Genomic DNA, 22940 nt, shown 5'->3' with positions numbered 1-22940 from the left:
AATCTAAAATTGACTATGCATTTCCTGCACTTTGGTACTTGCAGCATTCTTGTTACGGTCTTGTGTTTTTAACTCCAATGTCTTCATTATGCTCAATGAGAAACATTACCCAGTCAGTGACTACTTGCTTCCTGTGATTGAGTGTACCTTTTATAGCCCATAAATTTAGCATATCATGCTGGATCATTCCAATCTTGTTCCCATGTCCCCCTACCTTTTATCTCAGCCTGCCTGGCACATCAGCCTCATTCCTGAAGAAGGGCTTATGCCCGAAACGTTGATTCTCCTGCTCCTCGCATGCTGCCTGGCCTGCTGTGTTTTTCCAGCACCACATTTTTCAACTCTGGTCTCCTGCATCTGCAGTCCTCACTTTCTCCTAGTTGATCTTAACCTACTGCGAATCCTCTTGCAAGGATGCCTACCTTGAAGAAGCTCTCCTCCTCCCTCTACAAGGATCTCAGTGAGTCCCTCTCTCACTGCACCCCCCAGGGCATCTCCTCTGCCCTGAAGCTCTTCAGCCACGTCCTGAAACAGACTCGCTACCACAGCCACATCTTTTTCCTCAGCACCTGCCTACGGAACCGACTGACCCCGCATGGACTCCGAACTACATTCAGACCAACACAATTTGGACCCAACCAGGACAACCAGTGCCTGCAACAAATCCGAAGCCTCTAGCAACAGTCCTCCCTCCGGATCCTCCGCTCCACGCTCGCAGCCATGCGCCGCTACCTACACTCCCTGCAATTAGCCCTGCCCCAGCTCAGGACAACACTCCCAGACCTGCAAAGGACCTTTGCTGTTCCTCATCCTCAGAAGAATTATTACACTGAACAAATGCTTTTTCCTAGCCCCTCCTCCCACCTTATCTCAGTCCCAACCCCTGGATTCAGCACCGCCTTTTTGACCTGCAATCATCTTCCCGACCTCTCCGGCCTATCACCCTCACTCTCACCTCCTTCCACCTATCGTATTCCCAGCACCCTCCCCCAAATTCTCTCCCCCGCACCTTTTATCTCAGCTTGCTTGGCACACCAGCCTCATTCCTGAAGAAGGGCTTATGCCCGAAACGTCGATTCTCCTGTTCCTCGGATGCTGCCTGGCCTGCTGTTTTTTTCCAGCACCACATTTTTCAACTCTGGTCTCCAGCATCTGCAGTCCTCACTTTCTCCTTGTTCCCATGTCTTAGACTTTTCAAGGCTAAATGCTGTTAGACTGTAGGCTTCGGCTTAAATAATGCAACAAATTTATTAATTTTAGAATGTTTAGAAAAGTGTTACAAACATGAAGTTTGTAAAATTTGGGTTTTGACCTTCTGGGACATGGGCTGAGCCAACATTGCTGTCCCTAGTTGCCCTTGAGAAAGTGGCAGTGAGCTTCAGTCTATATGCTGTAGGTAGAGCCACAATCCCATTGGCAAGGGAATGCCAGGATTTTGACCCATTAATCTGGTGATCGTGTATGCAGTCGATTCAAGTTGAACAACTGTTACAATTTACTTGTTGACCAAGCTGATTGAATACAGCAGTGGAAATGACTGGATTGTTCCATGAGATTTGTCATAGATTCAATAGGTTGAATGTCCTCTTTCCAGATGACAAACAATATAATGATTCTGTAACCTGGGAGGACTTTAGACTGAGTTGTGTGGGAAAGAGTTCACGTTATGGAACATTTAGAAAGTTAATGAAAGGAACAAGGCATTATAACTGGATGATAACAGGAGTGTAATAGTAAATGCAGAACACACAAACATTGAGTGTATCAGCAAAAAGGGTACAGGTCAAATGCAGAATTAGAGGTTCTTTATTTGATTTCACTTGGCATTTATAACTAATAATCAACTAGATGGATTGATGAGATAAATCAAAATAGATATAATAGATACAGATATAAAACAGATATATGGTTGCAAAGGCTGGGAACAGAATTTTCAAATGAGTTATTAAAGTTACACTGTTCAGGAAGGATGATATCGATATTGTAATGTGAAATAATCTTGGCTCAGAAGTTTGAGGATAGAATCAATTAGGGAAAGAAAGCACTGCTAAGAATTGTTTATAGGCCCGCTGAGTACAATATAGCACTGAAGAAATAATTAGAATTTGGTTTATTGTCACATGTACTCAAGTACAGGGCTACAGGAGTACAGTGAAAAGTGTACAAAGTTGTTATTTCCAATGGCATCTTAGATAGAAAGATACCTAGATGCAACGTCTTGGATGTAGATAAGAAAAATGAAGCAATAAAGGTAAAAGTTCAGTACCATAGCCCTTCTAAAGCTGAGAGTCCACTCTGGGCTTTACTTCGAGACCGGGAGTCTACACTGGGCTTCACCTGTCCCTTGAAGCTGGATGTCCATCGAGTCTGTGCTAGCTCTATTGTCCACCACTGAAGCTGGCCAAGGAGTTAAGATAAGTAGAGAGGAAAAAAAAAAGAATTTTGGAAAAAGAAGAAAATAAACTGACCAAGTGGACAAGCTCCAGCCTAGGAGCCTATTCTGTCGCCATCTTGTCTCTGAATGTGGTCTTGTAAGGTGAATGCTGCACAAAACGTGGACAGTTTTAATCTTATTGGACAAATCTTAATCTAATTGGCAGACGTAGCCTTGAAGATAATTAATATGTTCTGAATAGTTTATTAAAACTTGTTTTTCTTTGTCCCCATTTTTAATGAGATCAGACTAATTAATGATTTCATAAGAGAACATCCTCGAAGCAAGAGTAATGATATTATAAAATTAAGGAACTTGGATCCGAAACTGGTATCTTAAACTCAAATAATGGCAGAGTTGACTACAGTGACCTGGGAAACTGGTAAAAGGGAAGATGGTAGACACTTAAGGAGATATTCCATTGCTTTTAACAAATATATATTTTATTGACTAGTCCTTTTGTAGAGTTTGAAATATCTGTGGCTGAGTTTAAAAAAGGTATCAGTTTGAAAGAAAAGGCAAAAAATATTGCATAGAATTAGTGATAAGACAGATGAATGGAAAAAAAATTAGAAATCAACAAGATGATAAATGAATTTGAATGAGATTAAACTAGCAAGAAATATAATAGGTTCTACAAAGATACAAAAGATAGAGTAGCTAAAGTGAGCATGATCCCTTAGTATGTGTTTGGGAATTAAGTGCAATTTAATTGAATGGAATAATTCACATTGAAGAAGGGTCATTAGATTTTTAACTCCACAGATGCTTCCAGATATGCCTAGTTTCCCCAGTCCTTTGTCTTTGCTTGTTTCAGATCTCTGGATTTTAACGAGTTTTGAGAAGATTTGTAGCTCAGGTTGAGGTTCTGGATGTAGGTTTGCTTGCTGAGCTGGAAGGTGCATTTCCAAACGTTTCGTCACCCTACTAGGTAACTTCTTCAGTGAGCCTCAGGCGAAGCACTGAATTTATATGTTCAGGTTTCTTTGGATTGGTGATGACATTACCAGCAGTGCTTCTCCTGAGGCCCACTGAAGATGTTACCTAGTAGGGTGATGAAACATCTGGAATTGAACCTTCCAGCTCAGCGAGTAAACTTACATCCAGAATCTCTGGATTTTTTTTGTTTCATAGAGAAGGATTATCGCGAACCAGTGGAGTTCTTGGAGGAAATAAATTGATTAACAAAAAAATTTGTTGCACTCCATATTCAGTGCAAGAATGATTGCATGGCTGTCTGTAAAACTGAATTTAAGGGATTTTCTTCAACTGTGTTAGCTATAACGTGGTGCAGGCTTTATATGAGCAAATCTAATCAGAATCTTAATGCACAGTACCCTGGAGGTGAGTCACTTACATGGAGTAGTGAGGTATAATTTACATTGAAACATCCTGTATGTTTTGTGTTTAAGAAAAGTGCTAACGTAATGCGTCCCGCTAATATTATTTGAATGAAGCTTCGCACGTACACATCTTTGTGCATGGTGACAGTGAAATACACTGATACTAAATTAAAGGGGATGGGACTGTAAAGTTGAGGATGAAAAAAAGAATAACTAGAGTTTCATGAATTCTCTTAAATTTGGGATGCCACAACCTGTAAATTATTTTTTGAAGTGTATTCACCATTGTTACATAGGCAAATGTGGGAATCAGTTTTTATAGCAAGATCGCAGGAAGAATGTGGAAAATGACTGTAATAATGGTGATAGTTATTAATTGGCCAAAAACTAAAATAACTCCATTCTCTTGTAACAAGCATTATGATCTTTTATAACAAAAACAGAAAGGGCTGGAGGAATACAGCAGGTCTGGCAGCACCTTTGGAAAGAAAAAAAGTTAATGTTTAGAGTCTGGTGACCCTTTGTCAGAACTGAAAGCAACTGGGAAATGGAAGTATATATGCTGGTGATGAGGCTAGGAGAGGGACTAGTGGGGTGAATGGATGGGAAAGGAATGAGTTGCACATGTGGAGATGTTACCAAAAGAGAGGGGGTGGTTGGTGGTGAAAGGAGAAACAGAAAGAGATTGATGATGATAATAAGCCAGGAGAGACATAAATGTTCTATGGTGCTAATGGAAAGTATGAATAATTGAAAATAGGTTGGCTGTGCCAGGAACAGCCCATACAGAATAGGACTTGGGGTTGTGAGGATGATTAAGGAAGAAGATCTTAACGTTCTAAAATAGTTAAACTCAATTAAATAAACACACAGATGTTGGAAATCTGAAACAAAAACAGAATGTTGGAGAAACACAGCAGGTATGGTAGTGTCTGTTGAGTGAAACACAGAATTAATGTTTTGAGTCCAACGGTCCTTCATAAAAACTGAAAAGGGCTGGTATTTAGGCTGATGGCTGGGTAAGTGGGGGGGAAGGTGGGAGTCGATGAAGTACATGGAGCCTAAACCCAGAGAGAGACGAAAAAAGGGTTAGGCAAACAAATAGTTGATGATAAAGATGTGCAAGTTAGGTGGATTGGTCTTGCTAGGAAAAGAAAAGCCCAGTAGTGTCGAGGGATGTGCAGGTTCGGTGGGTTAGCCATGGTAAAAGCCCCATGTCGGGTTACAGGAATTAGGTGGTAGGTTGGGTCTGAGTGGGATGCTCTTTGGAGTGTCAGTGCAGACTTGATGGTCGGAATAGTCTCTTTCTGCATTGTGTAGGATTTCTGTGGTTCTATGATAAAGTGAGAAAGAGATACATGCTAGTTAAGGCGCTAACGAGAAGCGTGACTTGTTGAAAATGGGCTGGCTATGCAGGAAACAACCCCATACAGGGATCTAGGGGTGTGGGGAGCGTAACAAACATGAAGGAGGGTGATCGTTTTCTGAAATTGTTAAACTCTGTTGAGTTCTGAAGGCTGCAAGGTGCGTAGGTGGAAGATAAGATTTTATTCCTCCAGCTTGTGTTGATCCTCGCTGGTGCATCACAGTAGGCCTGAGACAGAAATACTGTGGAAACACAGGAGTGTGTTGAGGTGGCAAGCAACTGGAAGCTCAGTCTTTTTTTATGGACCGAACATAGGTGTTTGGCAAAGCAGTCACCCACTCTGCATTTCATCATCCAATCTACAGGAGACTACATTTGAGTAACAAATAAACTAGACTAGATTGAATATATTGTAGCAAAAGGAAGGTCTTGGATAGTGAGGAGAGAGGAAGTAAATGGTCAAGTGTTTCACCTTGTGCAATTGCATGGAAAGGGATGTGGGGAAGTTTTGGGAGCTGACGAAGAGTGTACCATGGTGTCCAAGAGTGCAAAGGATCATAAGACACTCTTTCTGCCAGCTCTAGCAGGATACCTTTAGCAGGCACACATTCCCCTCCCCTCCCTTGTCAGCATTCCATGGGGACCTTTCACTCTGGTACAGCGCTTCTTCAGTACTCTCTCTCCGCTCGCACGTTAAAATAGTGGCTGAGTTAAATGTTTCAGTCTTCCTTGTTAAAGATGGAATTAAGCCACCCCTACACACAAAGTCATGGGGTAAATCATTAAATGTGGGTCCTTTGATAAATATTATAAGTATCTGCATGCAATTTAAAAAAAAACACAACTACAGTTTATTCATGCAGTTGCTGATCCTTTACAAAAACGTAAAGTACTTTAGGATATCCTGAGGATGTGAAAGGTGCAAAGTTAACATGTTTCCTTTCCCTTGGATAATCTGGAGCTCAGCCATGTTGCTGCCATTCCATTGATTGCATAATCTAACAGTGTGCTCTGCTTAAGCTCACATTGAGGAGCATGCTTCTAGCAAAGTAAGAAACAGAACAGAAATGCCATGAATACTGTTTGATGGTATGAGAAAAAACACTTGTTCTAACCATTCTGTATGTGAGAGGTGAGAGACTGGAGTTATTTTTAGTGAACTGACTAGATGGGATTCTGACAAGGTTGTTTAGAATGCTGCCGTTACATCTTGCTCAGTATCATGCTTCATTTTCTCAATTATGTCAAACCAGAATTTCTTCTGAACCTGTGTTTTGCCTGGTAAGAAGTTGGGGTATGTTATGAACCAGACCAGATCTCCTCCCCTCCCCCCAAAAAAAAAAGCATTTCAAGAAAGTAGCCCAGTCGTTTTAAGCAGGTGTAACGTGGAAATTCCAGGAAGGATACAGTTGGTCAAACCACTGTTTTTTAAACAAAACTGAATTTATTTCAGTGATTACCAAATGAAACACAAACAAAAGAGAACAGAATACTGAATAACGTAATCTATCCAAAAACCCAACAGGTCATCCCAAGTACTTGCAACAATCCCTATAAACATCCCATAGTGCAAAAGATAAAATCAAACACTGTCTTACAGGAAAAGTCAGAGATAGATGACCGTCTGGACCTGCTTCTTTGGGTTCAGCAGCTTCACAACTGTCTGAGTGTTTTCATGTAGCAGCCAGACTGCCAAAAACCAAATCAAACCAGAAAAAAGCTGAGCTGGGAGAACTAACCACTCCCCTTTTATTGTACAAGTGTTTTTTAAACTTAAAAGCCTTTTGCCTGAAGCAGTATCTGTTAGTTGTAATCAAAGTGGCTCTAAAGCCCATCCAAGCCCAGACTTCTCACAACCTGACTTTTTATGATTTCCTGAAAAAAAAACAAGGAAAACATAACCTTGTTAAAGGAGCAGCATCATCACAGTGTAGTATTCAGAAGTGCAGTGTAACAGTACAGCCCCTCATAGATGTTGGATTGTTTTTATACTTTCATGGGATGCGGTGCTGCTGGCTATTATTGCCTAACCTTAGTTGTTCCTTGAACTGAGTGGCTGGATTGGGCCATTTTAGAGTCAACCACATTGCTGTGGATTTGCGTTGCATGTGAATCAGGCGAGGTAAGGACAGCAGATTTCCTTCACTAAAGGACATTAGTGAACTAGGTGGGATTTTACAACAATCATCATGGTAACCTTTAGCATTTAATTCTAGATTTTTTTTTCTATTTAATACAATTCAATTCTAGTGAAAAGGACGTTGGTGAGGCTGCACTTGGAATATTGTGTTCAGCTTTGATCACCTTATTAGGGGAAAGATGTTATTAAACTGGAAAGAGTGCAGAGGCAATTTACAAGCATGTTGCCTGGACTCCATGGTCTGAGTTATAGGGAGAGGTTGGACAAGCTGGGACTTTTTTCTTTAGAACATAGGAGATCGAGAGGGTATCTTATAGAGGCCATTAAGATCATGGGAGGCATGGATAGAGTGAATGCACTCTGTCTTTTCCTCACAACTGGATAATCGAGGCATAGAGGGCATCGGTTTAAGGTTAGAGGGGAAAGAATAAAAGGGAAGCTGGGTGCAACATTTTTTTACGCAGGGTGGTACGCATATGGAATAAGCTGCCAGCGGAGTAATTGAAGCAGGTGCATTAACAACATTTAAAAGGTGTTTGGACAAATACATGGATAGGAAGGGATTAGAAGAATATGGGCCAAGTGCCGGGTAATGCAGTTAGCGTGGCTGGACATTTTGGCCGGCATGGACCACTTTATGTTAAACGGCCTTTCTCCATGCTGAAGAATTCTACGAAATCAAAACTCCGTATCTACCATGGTGGGATTTGAATGCTTGCCTCAGAATATTAGCCTGTGGTCTGGATTACTAATCCAATGTCGTTGCTAATAGGCCACTGCCTCCACTTTTAGATCTTATAGATAGCTGGCATGGTAGCTCAGTGGTTAGCACTGGTGCCTCACAGTGACAGGAACATGGGTTCAATTAAGCCTTGGAGACTGTCTGTGTAGAATTTGCACGGTCTCCCTGTATCCGTGTGGGTTTCCTCCCATAGTCCAAAGGTGTTGAGGTGATACAGGACATTGGTGATGCCTCTTTTGGAATACTGTGTCCAATTCTGGTCACCCAGTTAGAGGAAGAATATTATTAAGCTGGAGAAGGTTCAGAAGAGATTAACCAAGATGTTGTTGAGTATGAAAGGTTTGAGTTATAAAGAAAGGCTTGGACTTTTTCATTAGAGTGTAGGAGGGTCAGAGGCCTCCTTCTGGAAGCTTATAAAATAGTGAGGTGTATAAATAGAGTTAATGTAGTTGTCTTTCCCTAGAGTGGGGGATTTTAAGACTGAGGAGCATCTTTTTGAGATGAGTGGAGAAAGATTTTAAAAAGACTTAAGGGATAATTTTTTTTATGTAGAGTGGTTTCCATGTGGAGTGAACTTCCTTAGGAAATGGTAGATGGTGCAATTACAATGTTCAAAAGACATTTAGATAAGTACATGGATAGGAAAGGTTTGTTGAGATATGGGCCAGGAGCAGGTATGTGGGATTATGTTTGGCATGGACAGGTTGAACCAAAGGGTCTGTTTTGGCATTGTTTGATTATAACTATGACTATGACTCTCCGTGCAGGTTAGGTAGATTGACTGTGCTAAATTGCCGTGTAATAGCAATTCGTGGTTGTGTAGGCTAGATGAGTTTTGCTGTGATAAATATGGGGTTACAGGGCAAGGGAGATAGGAATGGGATGCTCTTCAGTGCATCAGTGCAGACTTGATAGCTTCAACGGCCTCTATCTGCACTGAAGGATTCTATAATTCTTGATCTTATATTTATTACAGATAGACATGGAGATTAAAGCTAGGAACTAAATATTCAAGAGTATGTGAATTTTTTTAAAGGGCAGGCAGGAAGGGAAGGGTGGTGGTGTAGCTTTGTTAGTATGAGATAGATTAAATATGAAAGCAAGACATGATCTTGGATCAGATGATTTAGAATCCCCAGTATAGCAGGAGGTTAAAAAAGAAAGCGCTGGTGGAATTAGTGCACCGACCTACTAATAGGACTCCTGACAATAATTCAGGAGATAATGAGGGTATGTAAAATGGCAGTCCATTAATCATGCTAACTTTAACCTTGTAGATTGGGAAAATCAAATTAAAAAAGAAAAAAAATGTGGATGGTAAACAAGAGGATTGGGCAAATTTTAAAAGCCAAAAAGTAACCAAAAATAAATAGTGAGAAAATAACCTTCAACCAAAGAACCGCAGATGCTGGAAATCAGAAACAAAAATGGAAATTGCTGGAAAAACTCAGCAGGTCTGACAGTATATGTGGAGAGAAAGCAGAGTTAATGTTTCTGAAGAAGGGCCACTGGACCTGAGACATTAACTCTGTTTTCTCTCCACAGATGTTGCCAGACCTGCAGAGTTTTTCCACCAATTTCTGTTTTCACTTATGTTTTGAGAACTAAATACCAATTAATACAAAAATGAACAGTTAGTTTCTTTTAAATGTACAAAAAGAAACGAGAGCCCAAAGAGAACATAGGCCCCTTAGAGGCTGGGCCGGTAATAATGGGGAACCAAGAAATGATAGAGGAGGTTAGTAAATATTTTACATCAGTCTTCTCAGTGGAGGACAAAGATGGCATTCCAAAAACTCTAAATAATTAAGGATCTAAAGGGAGGTTCAAATAAACACAATAACAATCACTAAGAAAAAAAAGTTACTGGGAAGTTAATTAGGCTAAAGCTCGAAGGTCTTCTGGATCTGATGGTTTGCATTCTAGGATTTTAAAGGAAGTAGCTACCAAGATAATGAATGTATTGGTAGTAATGTGACAAAGAATCTTTAGATCTAGAAAAGTCCCAGAGGATTGGAAAATTGCCAGTGTAACACCTTATTTAAAAAAGGTAGGAAACAATAACCAATAATTGTTGACTTGTTAGCTTACCATTTATCATTGGGAAAATGTTATACTGTTATAAAGGATATAATGGTAGAGCATTTGGAAATGCCTAATATATCAAGTAGAGTCTGTATGACTTTATAAAGGTGAAGATCTACCTGGTAATTTTTATTCTTTTGAGTAGGGTAGATGGAGAACTAGTAGATGCACTGTATTTGGATTTTCAAAAGGTGTTTGATAAGGTACTATCCATATGGTTACTTAATAAGAGCCACAGTGTTGAGAGTATTATGTTAGCCTGGATAGAGGCTTGGCTAGCTAATAAAAGACAGATGACATAATGGAGGCGTTTTCAAGCAACTTGAGAAGTGCCTTATGACTAGCACTGGGGTCACAATTATTTATGATAAAGATTAATGTTTTCTATGAGCATTTTGATTGAAGTTTTCAAAGAGGAGACTGTATGTAGATGAGGGTAGTACAGTTGACATGGTCTACATGGACTTCAATAAGGTCTCGCATGGCAGACTAATTAAGAAACTAGGAGTCCATGGAATCCAGGGCAATTTTAAAAATTAGATCCAAAGTTGGCTTAGTGGCAGGAAGCAGAGAATGATAGTCAAAGGGATTTGTTTGAATGGAAGCTTGTATCCAATGGCACACTATAGGGTTCAGTGCTGGGTCCCTTGCTGTTTATATACATTATTAATCTGAGTATAAATGTGGGAGATGACATGAAAATTGGTGGTGTAGTAAATAGTGTGGAGGAATGCTTGCAGGCTGGTCAAACGGGCTAATAAGGGGCAAATACCATTTACTCCTCAACTGTATGAGGTGATGCGTTTTGATGGCGGTGGTGGAGTAGTTAGCATCTGAGCCCAGCCACGTCCACTCTGTCCAGTTTTCTTCTTCTAATTTTTGTTTTTTTTTTGTTTTTTGTTTATTTACCTACTGGAGAGAGATTTGTGGTTTGGACCGTTGTAGCAGCTGGTGAGCCAGGCAGAACTCTAGTACTCAGCAATGTTGTGGCATCGATGAGGTCCAGACGATCATCAGCGAGGCGGCTGGCCAGCCTGGGTAGCTGTTTGTGGTAAGGCAGCTGGTGAGCTTGGGTAGGACTCTAGGTTGGCGGATTGACGATGGCATGGGGGAAGAGATTGAGCCCAGCATGGGGCAGGGGAAAGCCCTGAGTAGAGTTTCTGCAAATCTCATGGTTAAAGAAGGCCTGTAATGCTGAACTTGTAACTCTATTTCTTTATTTTTCAGTTTCATAGTAAGAAGAGCTGTAGTATTGAACTTCTACCTCATTTCTTTATTTTTCTACTTTGTATGTTAAGATTTTGTAGCTAAGGTGGCACCAGAAATGGCAACTTAGTACACTTTTCACTGTACTCCAGTATCCATGTACTTCAGTACAGGTGACAAAGAACCTAATTCTAAAAACATTTTGGAAGGACTGACCAGGCAAGGGGATATACACAGAATGGTAGAACCCTTTGAGATTCAGAGGATCAGAGGGACCTTGATGTGTATGTCAATAGATCCTTGGAGGCAGCAAGATAAGTAGACAAAATGGTTAGAGGCATGAAATTCAAGAGTAAGGGGGTTATGTTGAAGCTTTTTCTTATTTATTAATCAGATTAGGGCATTGCTGGCTCGGCAGCATTTATTGTCCATCCCTGATAACCCTGAGGGCAGTCAAGAGACAACCACGTTTTCCATTTTTGTGTTACTTGTTACGTGTTCCCTTGAGGGTGAAATGTAGAAGCAACAACCCAGAGAACCATGGATGTCTAGGAATATTCGGGTTTGGATAAAAAGGAAAAGAAAGATGTTTAACAAGTACAAAGGGAGCAAAACTGTCAAGATATTATTGGAAGTGCAGGAGGCAATTAGGAGGGGCAAGAAAAGACACTGATGGACAAAATTAGGGAGAATTTCAAGATACTCAACAATGTATCAGGGAGAAGAGAATAACCAGGGACAGAGAAAGGTGAATTAGGGACCATGCGGGCATTCTGTGCATGAGGCTGGAGGATATTGCTAGAGCGCTGAATAAATTCTTCACCTCTGACTTTATTTAGGAGAAGGAGGACGCAAATACAGAATTGGAGAGTATAGACTGTGAAGTTCTTGAGTAGAATGATATAAAAAAGGAGGAAGTATTAGAGGTTTTGGCAGATTTAAAAGTAGACAAACCGCAGGTTCAGGTGAGCTTATCCCAGGCTCTGACCCAGTTTTTAAAATCATCTTGGCCACAGGAAGGACTGCCAATGTGGCTCCACTTCACAAGAAGAGGTAGGCCTAGACCAGGAAATTATAGACCATTAAGCCTGGCAGTGGTAAGGAAACTACTGGAGAAAATAGTGAAGAGGCAAAATTAATCTTCATTTAGAGGTGCAAGTGTGATCAGGGCTAGTTGGCGTAACTTTGTCAGAGAGAGGTTATGCCTAACAAATCTGGTGGAATCATTTGAGGAGGTAACCATATGTTTGTATGAGAGTGAGACAATTGAGGTAGTTTACTTGGATTTCTGCAAGGCCTTTGACAAGGTCCCACATGGGAAGTAGATAAAGAAGGTAAATGCTGCATGGGACAGGGTAACTGGGTAAGGTGGATCGAAAACTGGCTTATTGGTAGGAGACAGAGGTAGTAGAAGGCTGTGTGACTGGAATCCAGTCTGTTGTAGTGTGCCATAGGGATCCATTCTGTGTCCCTTATTGGTTTGTTTGCAGATGACACAAAGTTTGGTTGGATAGTTGACGGTGAGAATAAAAGTGGATTGGTCATGTGGACAGATCAGTGGCAAATGGAATTTCACCCTGGTAAATGTAAGATGATGCACTTTGGAAGAGGGCACAAGGCAGTGGCTTATTCAGTGAATGGTAAGACACTGGGCAGTTGAGAGGAACTGAAGGATCTTTGGATGCTTATTCTAGAAGGTGGCAGGATAGGTAATAAGGTAGTTAAGAAGGCATTTGGATGCTTACCTTATCATTTGTGACATAGGTTAAAGAGCAGGGAGGTCATGTTGGAGATGTACAGAACCTTGGTTAGGCCACAGTTCAAGTACAGTATGCAGTTCTGGTCACTACATTATAAGAATGTATGATTGCACTGGAGGGGTTGTAAAGGAAATTCACCAGAACTTTGCCTGGGTTGGAGCATTTTAGTTATGAAGAGAGGCTGGATGAGCTCAGGACATTTTCTTTGGAGCAGAGAAGGTTGAGGGGGGACTTGGTGAAGGTATATGAGATTCAGGACAGTGGAAAGAGTGAATAGGAAGCAGCTGTTTCCTTAGTTGAAGGGTCAACAACAAGGGGACATAATTTTAAAGTGGAAGGTAGGGATTTAGAGGGGATTTGAAGAGAAGGTTTTTCACCCACAGGGTGGTAAGGTCTGGAATGCACTGCTTGGAAATGTAGTTGTGGTGGAAAACCTTACAATCTTTAAAAAGTCCTTGCCTGAGTATTTGAAGTGTTTTACCTTTGCTGGGCCTATAGTCTTGAATATGAAGTTGGTCTCCTATAGGTAGTAGTGTAATACTGGTGCTACAAACATGATTGGTTAAAGGATCCGTTTTATACTGTATAAGTCTATACTGTATGCAGTCCTGGTCACTACACTATAGGAGGGGTATGGTTGTATTCTAGAGGACGCAGAGGAGATTAATTAGGATGTTGCCTGAGCTGCAAATGATTCCGCTATGAAGAGAGACTAGATAAGCTGGGGTTGTTTTCCTTAGAGCAGACAAAAAGGGATTCCAGTGTGGTGGTAAAAGTTATGAGGGGCATAGATAAGTGAGGGAGTCACCTAGTGATATTATTGTTAGACTATTGACCCAGATCTGGGACTCTGATTCAATTCCGACCATGGCAGATGGTGGAATTTGAATAAAATTCAGTGAAAAAAATATGGAATTTAGGGCCTAATGATGACCATGAAACTTGTTGTTTGTTGGAAAGCCCATCTTGTTTGGTGATGTTCTTTATGGAAGGAAACTGCCTTCCTTATCAAGGTATGGCCTACATGGTCTCAAATGTGATTGACTCTTAAATGCTGTCTGGGCAATTAGGATGGACATTGGATACTGGCTTAGCTGTCTAGAATAAAAAGATAGAAACATTTTCTCTTGGGAGGGTTCAAGGCACAGTTTTAAGGTAAGGACCAGGTGGTTAGGGAATTTGAGGAAAAGTTTTTTGACTCTGAGGATGGTGGCAGTCTGGAAATCACTGCTTAAACAGGTGGTAAAGGTGGTCGCCATGAAGACATTTTAAGAATATTTGGGTGAGCAGTTGAATTGCATAGCACACAAGACTATGGGCCATATACTGGAATAGATGGATATGTTACAGGCAAAATGGGTCAAAGTATCTTTTTCCATACTATAAAACCTCTGATACAATTGCCATGTTGTTTCGCTGTGACCTTAAGTAAACAGCTAATATTTTAATGGGTTGATAACTTAACAGGACCAGGTGGAATGCTAGCTTTACCATCGTTGAGACAGTGAAGTTTGACATTGAGCAGGGTGTAAGCGCAGCATACCAAATAATCCTTACATGGAGTAATATTTTTCCTGGGAATAGGAATGATTAATATCAGGCATGTGTAAATTTTGCCACTGTAATGGCAGTATATTGCTGCCACTTAGTTAAATTGCATTTTCTCCCTGACAGCCAACCTTATTCACAGGCTGACTGCTGCCTGGGAAAACCAAAAGTGCTTCAGCAGATATATTCCTTGTAAGATCATGGCACGGGCACTGGGGCATGGCTCTAAAGGTGGAGGGTTTGGAGACCATGACCCATGGCGGCCAAGGTCAGAGCATTATATGGGTGGAGTTAAATAAAGGCAGATCATGGTGGGGGTCAGGCAACAGTGACAGAAGTTTTGACTAGTTGGATTTATGAGGTGTGTTGGGTTTCATTCATTTTGGTGCTGTGGGCTTTCCTGGATAGGATACTATTTATTTCCCATCTGAATGTGCCTTTGAGAAGGTGTTGATGAGCAAGCCTTCTTGAACTGTTGCAATCCATTTGGTGCTGATGCCACCCACAATGTTGTATGTGAGGGAGTTCCAAGATTTTGACCCAGTGATAGTGAAGGAACTTAAAAATGTGGGATATGCCTTTGTAGATGCAAAAGGAAGCTCCATTTCTCAATTATTTTCCAAATAATTTGGTAGAATGTGGCAAAGGTTCAGGAAGGGGATGACTACAAAGAAGGAGGTGAGCAATTTGCAGTTTATGATCGTATTGTGGAGAAGTCAAGGAAAAAGAGAATGCTGTCTTGGCAAGTTAGAGATGGAAGGTGATTTGCCAGCAAACTTCACCATTTGTTTCCCTCCACTGTTGGTCATGTTCCACCTACAGCAAAATATTCAGAAAGATAGTACAGATTGGTGAGAGTGAATTATCAGAAGCAACAAACTGGTCTGAGATCAGACAACACAGAAATTAGTTAATGTTTTGGTGGCTTCTATAGCGATTTTGTGGGGACCAGGATCTCAGTTTCTCCAAGCTGAGATTGTGGATTGAGAACTGAAGGGAGGAAAATTGCTGGGCAGTTAGAAATCTAACAGAAAAACCAGCAAGGAAACAGCTAGATATTCAGAAATCCACAGTAAGTTTGGAATGTTTGCCAGGAGGATTAGGTCATTTTGGCCAGGAGTCACATGACACCAGGTTACAGTCCAACAGGTTTATTTGAAATTGTCAGGTGAACCTGACAAAGGAGCATCACTATGAAAGCTTGTGATTTAAAATAAACCTGATGGACTATAACTTGGTGTTGTAACTTGGTCCACCCCAGTCCAACACCAGTATCTCCACATCAGAGGTAGTTTCAGTTATTCTGAGAGTTTGGTTGTAGTATTAGAGAACATCTAAAGGAGAGCAAAGGCTCAACTAGTTCATGACTTGAGTTGGGATAAATAACTAAAAATGAACTTGACTGGGATGTAACGTGCAATGGATTCAGTCATACAGCATGGAAACAGACCCTTCAGTCCAATTCGTCTACGCTGACCAAGTTTCCCCAAAGTAAACTAGTCCCACCTTTCCTGTGTTTGGCCTATATCCCTCTAAAGATTTCCTGTTCATGTACCTATCCAACTGTATTTTAAATGTTGTAACTATACTTGTATCTACCATTTCCTCTGGCAGTTCATTCCACATATGAACCATCCGGAGAGAGAAAAAGTTGCCCCTAAGGTCCCATTTACATCTTTAAAAGTAAGCCTCCCAGTTTTGGACTTCCCTATTCCAGGGGAAAGAGGTTTGCTATTCACCTTACCTATGCCCCTCATGATTTATAAACCTCTACAAGGTCACCTCTCAAACTTTTGCGCTCCAGTGAGAAAAAGTCCCAGCCTATCCAGCCACTCCTTCTAACTCCAAACCCTCTGGTGCTTTTGTATTCTCAGGATGCCTCTGAAAGCAAGTCGGCATATGCTGATTACATCTTATTTGAGCAGAGTCAGTAAACAGATTGCATGGATGAATGACCAGTTAAATAGTTACTTTGAAGGTGTTGATTGGGTACAAATGTTGGCTTGAACATCAAAACAAAATTCCTCACTTTTTTGAGTAATACTGTGAACTCTGAAACATCTGTTTCAGGAAGCAGATGTGATCTCAATTCAATGTTTTTCCACTAAAAGTTGATACTTCTGACAGTTCAGGGCAGTATTAAGGAAATTCTGCACTATCAACTTGAATTACATGCTTGAACCTGGAACAGGATTTTGAAGTGTTCTTATTGTGCTGTGATGGATACTCCTGTGATTAGCTGGATTGCTTGTCCAACTAGTAATCTATAGAGATCTTGACAACTTGGGTATATTTTCAGAAAAATAGAGAACAGGTATAGAATGTGGCCTTCTATACGTGAACAGTTTTATTTTGTTTTTTTTCCACAAATACAGAGAGCTTTTGAACTAACACCCTTTTGCACTCGGGTGTTGACGTTGTAGATGTATACTTCCATTGTTCCATTAGAAATACATTGTCCAATATGTACTCATGGGACTTGTGCAGAGTCAAAAATCACATGATGCTGGGTTATAGTCTAATGGGTTTATTTGAAACCGCAAGCTTTCAGAGCCTCCGCTCCTTCCTCAGGCAGCTTGAGTGAGAGAATACATCAGACACAGAATTTATAATTTAAAAGATCAAAGGGTCACACAACTTGTGTAAATGTATTGAACAAATCTAGATGCCTATTAAGTTTTTAATAAGTTAGAATGGAGGTGCAGGTTTTGATTGACTAATATGTAAATCCCAGAATTTATTTCAAGTCACTGTCTCAAGATAATTTCATCAGAATAAAGGTGATAACTCCGGACAGACAATGCATTTTAGGTTTGAGGCCATGGTTCAAGTCTGTTTGTAACACAGCTTGGAGTTGACTGGTTTTATTTCCTAAGTAAGAATTTATAAAATGCCACATTGACTGTCTACAGATTGTGTGTTTTTTGAACAAAATGTAATATTTGTAAATACAAATCTGCAAGTACAAATTCACTCAATAGAGTTTGGGGGGGGCGGGGGGAGAGAGAATGTGGGGAGAGCTGTGTTTGTGTGCGCGTGTGAGAGAGAGGGGGGTATACATGTGAGAGTGTGAGGGAGTATATGTCTGTGAAAGAGTCTGAGAGTGAGTGTGTGTGTATAGTGTGGTGGGGTCACCTATAGTGTGACATGAAGCCAAGATCCCAGTTATCCTCATGCAGGCTTTCTTTATTTGACAATGTCGTATTGCATAGAGGCAGAAACTTTTCCCACAGTGTGCTGGGGAAACAACCATGTTCCAGGCTATCACAGTGGAAGACACCAGTAGCAAACCAGAACTTCAAGAGTTAGCACAGAGCTGAGTGTGATAGCCAGCATTAAGGAGAAGATGCTGGGAAATCTGAAAGTTCAGAAGGTGGATAAATCACCTGGTCCAGATGGATTACACCCCATAGTTCTGAAGGAGATAGTGGAAGTATTGGTGATCTTTCAGGACTCTCTGCAGTCAGGAACAGTCCCAGGGAACTGGAAGATGTATAATGTAACATCTCTGTTTAAGAAATGAGGGAGGCAGAAAGCAAGGAATTGTAGGTTGGTTAGTCTGACCTTGGTCATTGGTAAGATTTTAGAGTCCATTATTAAAAATGAGATTGCAGAGTACCAGCTGAGTCAGCATGGCTTCGTCAAGGGGATGTCATGCCTGACAAATCTGTTCAAATTCTTCGAGGAGGTAATGAGCAAGTTAGATGGAGAGCCAGTGACTGTGATCTTTTTGGATTTCTAGAAAGTCTTTGAAAAGGTGCCACCCAAAGTGATTGCAAATAAAATGAGAGCCCATGGTGTTAGGGGCACGATACTGGCATGGACAGGATTGGCTGATTGGCATAAGGCAGAGTGGGGTCAAAAAGGGTCTTTTTCAGGATGGCAGCCAGCGGTCCACAGAGTTTGATGTTGGGATCATAATTATTCACATGTACATAAACAAACAATCTAGATGAACATAATTTGGAGATGCTGGTGTTGGACTGGGGTGTACAAAGTTAAAAATCACAACAATACCAGGTTATAGTCCAACAGGTTGAATTGAAAGCACTAGCTTTTGGAGCGCCGCTCCTTCATCAGGTGGTTGAGTGGCACTCTGAAAGCTAGTGCTTCCAATTAAACCTGTTGGACTATTATCTGGTGTTGTGTGATTTTTTAAATGTAGATGAAGGAACTGAAGGCCATGTGGCTTAGTTTACAGATGACACAAAGATAGGTGGAGGAGCAGGTGATGTTCAGAAAGTGAGGAGGCTGTAGAAAGAATTGGACAGACTAGGTGAGTGGGCAAAGAAGTGGCAGGTGGAATACAATGTGGGGAAAATGAGGTTGTGCACTTTTGGTAGGAAGAAAGAAGCATAGCCAATTTTCCAAATGGGGAAAAAGCTTTTGAAATCTGAAGCACAAAGGGACTTAAGAGCAAAAACAAATTGGTCCAAAATGAGGTTGTGCACTTTTGGTAGGAAGAAAGAAGCATAGCCAATTTTCCAAATGGGGAAAAAGCTTTTGAAATCTGAAGCACAAAGGGACTTAAGAGCAAAAACAAATTGGTCCAAAATCTCAGCAGGTCTGGCAGCATTTGGAGAGAAAGAAGAGTTAACGTTTCAGGTCCAGATTGTGAAGAAGGGTCACAGAATCATAGAGGTGTACAGCATGGAAACAGACCTTTTGGTCCAAATTATCCAGGCTGACCAGATACCCTTACCTAATCTAGTCCAGTTTGCCAGCACTTGGCCTATATCACTCTAAACCCTTCTTATTCATATGCTGATCCAGATGCCTTTTAAATGTTGTAATTGTACCAGCCTCCACCACTTCCTTTGGCAGCTCATTCCATGCACACACCACCCTCTGTGAAAAGGTTGCCCCTTTAGGTCCCTTTATATATCTTCCCCACTCATCCTAAACCTATGCCCTCTAGTTCTGGACTCCCCTATCCCAGGGAAGAGATCCATTTATCTATCCATGCCCCTCATGATTTTATAAACCTTTATAAGTTCCCCCCTCTCAGCCTCTGATACTCCAAGGAAAACAGCCCCAGTCTATTCAGCCTTTCCCTATAGATCAAATTCTCTAACCCTAGAAACATTCTTGTAAATCTTTTCTGAACTCTTTCAAGTTTCACAACATCCTTCCGATAGGAAGGAAAGCAGAATTGCACACAATATTCCAAAAATGGCCTAATCAACGTCCTGTACAGCCAAAACATGACCTCCCAATTCCTATACTCAATATTCTGACCAATAAAGGAAAGCATACCAAATGCTGTCTTCACTATCACGAAGCATTAATTCTGCTTTCTCACCCACAGATGCTGTCAGACCTACTGAGGTTTTCAGCAATTTCTGTTTCTGATTCCAGCACCCACGGTTCTTTTGGATTTTTTAAAAGTAACTTGGGATTCCTAGTTCAAAAGTTACCATACCGGTTCAGTTGGCAATTAGAAAGGCAAATGTAATGTCAGCATTCATTTCAAATGGGATAGAATACAAGAGCAGAGAAGTATTGCTGAGGTTGCACACATGCATTTTCCAGGAGAACTCATTGGACTGTAAGTGGAAACCCTGGCTTGGATTTTCTGATAGACTTGGTTTTTATTACATTGTCGATGGGAGCTGCTTGTGAGAATCCCATCTTCAGACTCCAAGCAAATTGAAGATTCCACAGGGCAATTCCTCTACATCTGAAATCCTCCAGAAGTCTCCCATTTTCATTCAGAGTTCAATGGATTCTGATGAAATTAACAAAATTGTTACTTAGGAAAAGCTGTCAAACCACTGGGTGAAAGTGAGGACTGCAGATGCTGGAGATCAGAGTGTAGATTAGAGTGGTGCTGGAAAAGCACAGCAGGTCAGGTAGCATCAGGACCACTGGGTGAATATTCAACTGATCCCATACTTGTCTCACCTATCCTCTCCTCCCACCATGCCCCATCAAACTCTAGCCTGATCTAATCTCCTTCCCTTGCTAGATACCTGATACGCTTCAGCCCACTCTTCCCCCAAGACCCGCACCTCTTCCACAGAGCACATTCCCCACCTTAGCCCCCTCTAGCTCCTCCTGCACAACACCTTTCTCACTTAAACACACCTCCCCCTTCTGCTACTGAAGTTGAGTCACCCTACCATCCCTATTACTGCCAGATTTGCCATTGAACAGCAGCTGTCTGGGCCTGTAAATGTCACAATACTGCAGCTGACTGCTGTGAAAAGAGGTATGGTTTGTCTTCCCCCAACAATAGAGCACCATGAAAGAATTGTCAGAATGGAATATTTTGCCTCCTTCAGCTTTTTTTAAAAAAAAAAGCTGGGTGAAGTGGCAATCTGCATGAAAAAGTTTTTTTAAAAATCTCTTTTTAACCTTCCTCACCCAAGGATGTTATTCAACCTGGAAGTATTTAGCTGTGATCTTATGGCCTGTATGCATGTCCTCCTTTAATCTGCATTTATACTTTGAGATTTTTTGCCTCTATTTACTATTGCTTAAAATTTGTTTTCTCTTCTAGTAACACTGGATTACCTTGTGCAGACTCGGAAGGTTTATGGTGGACTCAGAGTGACCTGTACAGACTGAAAGCTGGATTGAAACTGTTCTAGTGAAAAAGCAACTTTTCAGATGTTTCATTATTTTGCATTTTGAAAACCTCTACTCCCCTTGCTCCTTTAAAAAGCATGTACACCTATGTATTGAAGATTGGTTTCTGAAGTATGAATTTGCCTTTTTTTCCTGATGCTGCTAGGATGGCTGTATTTTTTCCAATATTTACCATTTCTTTTAAAGCTAATTGGCTGTCAGATTAGCCATCTAAGGGTATAATGAAATGATACTTTACCACTCATGGCCTGCCAATAAGGTGGTTTCTCTTAAGCTAGTATTGAGGTTTCTGTCATAAACTCAATCATTTGTGTTTATACAATTTGATAATGTGTGTAAACTAGTAAGTGAATACCTTTTTTATATTGCAAAAATAAATGACAACAACATGGCTCCTGTTTTCTTTTTGAGTTATGGCTCAGCTTTCAATGTACTTCATTTGCATTTCCCACTTTAGAACAACTAATTTTCTCAAACCTTTTTCCCCTGTATAGGTATGGATTCATCATGGTCTTTTTCTTTCCCTTAAATTACAAGTCAAATGTGTGTGAAAGAAATACAACTGGAATATTGGTCCAGAAATGCATTGATTTCAGCTGTGAACCAGACAAAGTACAGAATGTGAAGTAAGAGCGCAGTGCTCTGCTCATGAAAGTTTCATGAAACACTAAGAATGAATAAAACAAAGATAACGTTGCGGGGGGTGGGGATCCTAAAGAAGAAGCAGGTACAGCAAACAGATGTTGGAGTTTGCTTACAAACTGTTTGCAGTCAAAGTGGTAGAAACAAACATGTAAAGCCCAGGGTTGGCCCTTACATGCAGAGATAGAAAGCTTACAGATGGACTGAATAGGTTTTTGTACTGTACTTATTTTTGTGCAGATAATCAGTTTCATTTAATGCTAAGCAAATTTACTGTAAAAGATTCACATGTACTAAACTCTATGATAAAGCTTCTGATTACTTCATTACAGACATGAAGTGATATTGCACTGAGATACCAAGTTCACCTTTCCCATAAAATGATAATACAAGAAATCAACATTTTACTTTTGAAAAGTAACTTTTATTGACTACATGTAACATTATGTAGTAATTTTTAAATCCTTTACTACAAATTGGTTACATTTGGCACTAATAAACATGAATGTTTGTTTAGGGCAGTTTTTTGTTTGGTAGTTATAACCTTTACTTCATGCAAAAAAACACTAAATTGAATACATTCTTAAATTGCACACCTTGTATGGAACACGCGCCAATGCACAAAAATACAACCCATTTGAAATTGTGTCCATAATCCTGCTTAAAAAGGCACAAAAATCAATTTTGTTACCCTGCTACTCCTAGAGTGCAATCATCATCAAACTGAATTAATTACCTGAATATACACTTCATATTCATACCATTGTCAAAGTAAACGCCCTGTATTTACTTCTATTGTACAGATCCAAATGCAACACTGCAAAATCAGTTTATGAAAAGTAGGTTTTCAAGGCCACTTTGTCAAGATGACATTTACAATGTCATGTATATATCTCTCAATGTTAATATTTAGAAGATAGCTAATTTTGCAGTGTTTTCCCAAGGACTTGTGTAATTGTAGTGGTGACTAAGAAATGTTTGCTTTATAACAATACTGTTGGAGCTTGTCCTTTTAAAATATGGTTTTTTTTGTTTCGATGGTACTTTAAGCTCTACAGGTTGAGATGGACAGGAAGATTGTTG

The 22940-nt window shown here is 40.5% G+C and overlaps 1 protein-coding gene across 1 annotated transcript in view; it reads left to right on the top strand.

Moving 5' to 3' along the window:
• Window positions 1-21607, top strand: part of las1l (LAS1 like ribosome biogenesis factor) — an 88991-nt gene extending 67384 nt beyond the window's left edge. The window contains exon 13 of the mRNA XM_043704838.2: window positions 21127-21607. Coding sequence (XP_043560773.2) covers window positions 21127-21217 — 91 coding nt within the window. The 3' untranslated portion in view covers window positions 21218-21607. The remainder of the gene's footprint in view (window positions 1-21126) is intronic.
• The last annotated feature ends 1333 nt before the right edge of the window (window positions 21608-22940 follow it).

Source organism: Chiloscyllium plagiosum, unplaced genomic scaffold (genome assembly GCF_037043375.1).
Source record: "Chiloscyllium plagiosum isolate Xiang-an unplaced genomic scaffold, Cpla_swu_hap1 HiC_scaffold_11, whole genome shotgun sequence".
Lineage (NCBI taxonomy): Eukaryota > Metazoa > Chordata > Chondrichthyes > Orectolobiformes > Hemiscylliidae > Chiloscyllium > Chiloscyllium plagiosum.
Note: the sequence above shows the minus strand (reverse complement) of the source record. Positions and strands in the feature narration are given on the sequence as shown.